General features: G+C 32.6%; 1 protein-coding gene across 1 annotated transcript in view; it reads right to left on the minus strand.

Moving 5' to 3' along the window:
- The window catches only part of LOC107641706 (WAT1-related protein At4g28040), a gene marked incomplete in the record, with an annotated part of 2467 nt that extends 491 nt beyond the window's left edge, over positions 1-1976 (minus strand). Inside the window, 5 exon segments of the mRNA XM_016345178.2 lie at positions 426-584; positions 673-913; positions 1004-1120; positions 1368-1439; positions 1519-1976. Coding sequence (XP_016200664.1) covers positions 426-584; positions 673-913; positions 1004-1120; positions 1368-1439; positions 1519-1700 — 771 coding nt within the window.

The raw sequence follows: 3567 nt of genomic DNA on the forward strand, positions 1-3567 counted from the left end.
ACGCATAAAGATGTTAGGTACCGTTTGTTTTGAGGTACTGAGAAAGAGACTGAGAGACTGAAACTCAGTATTATGTTTGTTGGTTCAGAGACTAGTACTAAAATTTCTGTCACTGTCCCTAAAATTTTAGTATTTCAGTACCTCCAAAAAGTAAGGACACATGGGACTAAAGTTTTTAAAGATGGAGACTGAAACTTTAATAACATTTTATACCTAAAATATCCTCGTTTCAACTAATTAATTCTAATTTTATTTTTTGTACAAATTAAATTAGAGTTTCATTCTTGTTTCAATTTCTGTCTCCCACTTTACACCAAACAGAATACTGAGATTTATTTCAATTTCTGTCTCTTAGTCTCTGTCTCTTAGTCTCAATTTTTCCGTTTCTGTCTCTTCACAAAACGCTACCTTAGGGTGTGACTTACCGCATATAGACAGCATGAAAATTCTAGGCCAGAATGCAAACTCCATGGTCTTAGATCATGTTCATAGACTAGTGCAAATATGGCTGATTGAACCGCCGCAAATAAACACATCCAAAAGGTTGATAACAAATGGTCTGGGCAGCTTGAAGAAATTGGTACCTGTTTGTTTGTGTTGGTTTCAAGCTATAATAATAAGTCCAATTTTCATTCATGTACAGTAATTAATAATGATTAGAGATTTTATTACCTGCATGATAATCCAAGAAGACCAGAAAACACTACTTGCTAAGAGCAATAGGCAGCCAAGAAGCCACGTGTCATCATCAGCAGCAGTGAGGATGTGTTTGGCAGCATTATGAGGAAAGTAGTCCATGTTTAAGAGCTTATGTCCTTTCACCAGAGCCATGGTTAATGCTCCACTCACGCAGCAAACTGTTCCTATTATTTTTGCACTACTTCTCATGCTTTTCAGATCAATTTTCTCAAATCTGACTCATCAATAAACAAAATATGCTCTTTGTTATTGCACTGAAGTGGTGCATGGTGGATAATAACTAGAGAAGATAAAGCAGTTATACCCAACAATTGTTGCTATGACAAAAGTTAAAGCAGGTATGAGATTACTCATTGCAGTTGCTGCTGTAGAAGAAGCATAGAATAGACCTTGAAAATATGCATTCTGATTAGCTGTTACTCTGCAAGTGCAAAAATCAACCTTTAAGACTTAAAGAGTTTATTATATATCATTATTCAATTAAGGTGGAAACTCAGGTGTAGTGGACTTCACGTGAAGTTGATAGTTGAAAACCGTTAGATTATTTGACTGATTTAACTAAATTTTCATCTAACACCTCTCAATTATCAACTTCACGTGAAGTCGACTGCACCTGAGTTTTCACCTTCAATTAAATAACCTAAACCAACAACATGATATATATATACCCAACAAGAGAGGTAGCAAACATCAAGAAGAAGCTCTTTGGTGATCTCAGTGAAGTTTTGAAAGATTGTATCCTGATACAAAGAACATGAGAAGAAGAGATCTAGCAATTAAGCTGAATATATATAATTATGAGTAGTTGTTACTTGTTACCGCTTAGGGGAGAAGATCATAGGAGCCAAAGCTAAGGTAGCAATGGCTTGTCTATAAACAACAAAGACGGTTGGACTCAAACCTTCTAACAGAGCAGCTCTGGTGAAAATTGCAAGCGCTGCATAATGAAACTGCAACCCCATCATAGCCAGTGCAGGAAGATTCTCATCCAAAACACCCATTTTTCTTTCAACACAGATTGTTCAGTTAGCACTTATAATGATTAATATATAAAGACGCTGAATTAGCTAGCTACACGGTAGGTGAATGAAAGATAAGGTAGGTTCTATGGTTCAAAGATATGCATGCGGAGATTCGAAATCATTGCCAGGACAAAACACCACCAATCAAGTTAAGAGTGTATGTAGAGGAAGGTTCTAGTGAGAAAGATAGGATCGTTACCTTAACTAAAAAATATTAGTAAAAAATGGCTAAAATTTATTACTTTTGACTTTATTTAATACACTTTATATCGGAATCATTATTATGTTCTTCATGCTGAATCATGTGTTTTCTATGGGCAAGTGACAAAACTTTATTAATGAGATATAGTACAAAAAAATGATAGGTGAATATTGCCAAAGAAAACCAATAAAAGTTTTAAATTTTTCATCAAGAAGACAGGATCTGCACGTCTGTGTCCACGTCATCATGGAGCCACAGGGTTAGGACACAACTCAACGATATAATCCAACCTCGTCATCTGTTACTTGGCATGTTGGAGGGTGTTATTAATTAATTAATTAGTATTATGTATTATGTATAAGCTAATGTCACTATATATACGGTGGCAGTTCTTAGCGTACAACAAAATGATTATTACTTCTATTTCATCTTTTCCTCAAGAAAGAAACAAAACAGGTAGGGTGCACCGTGACCACAAGGGTGACCATGAATGAACGCCACTTGGGTTAGTCTTGTCATTAATATTTTAGGATTTAGATTCTCTAAAATTTGAATTTTACTTTAAAGAATAAAATATGATCTCTCATTATTTATTTATATGTAAGTGTAATATATTTTTATTTTATTAAATTAATTTTAAAATTTATTATTCATATCATTCACAAAAATCATTATCTATCTAATAAATTCCTTACCAATTAACTTTTATTACCTGTTTGAATTTATTTTTCGGTGAGTAAAAAACTAGTGGTGCATACACGCCATTCTTAATTAAGGAAATAAGGATTACAAATCCATATATCTTTAGTATTTATTCAAATTTTGAATATAAAAAAAATTATTTTATTTTTGAGTAATTTTATTATTATTATAAAAACATGAAATTTCACCTTAACAACAAGCAGCATAATTCAAATTATACCATGAATTACTGTGTGTAATTCGAACCAAGCTGGTTCGAATTAGTGTGTGCGTGTGTTTGTGTGTAATTCGAACCAAGCGGGTTCGAATTATGTGTGTGCATGTGTTTGTGTATAATTCGAACTAAGCTGGTTCGAATTATGTAGAAATAGAATTCAAACTAAGCTGGTTCGAACTACATATAAATATGCATTAATAAATTCATAAAGCAATTTTTATTTTGACTTATTCACGTAAATTATTTTCTCCCTTAACTTATTTCTATTTTTTGCCCACGTTAATATGGATGGAAAGTGGGGCGAGATCATTGAAGATGTGTGGTCATGTTCATTTCACATTACATGTCAGACAAAGACAACTGGACCAGTGTGTATTTAGTTCACGAGCCACCTTTATCTTATTAGCATACCCTGTCTAAATACAATATTGCACATGCCTACAGCGTTAAATTGTATATATACTAGTACTAGAAGTTTCTACTCATAACAAGTGTTTGTGTTTTGATTAGTTATCCACATTTTTTAATTTGTCTTTGCTATTTCTAATTCATTGGATGTTATCTATCTATCTTGTACGTATTTTTTATTTGAAAGGTGAACAATAGATTATGAAGAAGATCATGATTTAGCACGAGCTAACAGAGATGTCTGGTTTAAACCGAAAAATATTAAAAAATTATTAAAATTTATTATTTTTAGTTATTATTTAATCATTAATTTGTTT

Source organism: Arachis ipaensis, chromosome B01, assembly GCF_000816755.2.
Source record: "Arachis ipaensis cultivar K30076 chromosome B01, Araip1.1, whole genome shotgun sequence".
NCBI lineage: Eukaryota > Viridiplantae > Streptophyta > Magnoliopsida > Fabales > Fabaceae > Arachis > Arachis ipaensis.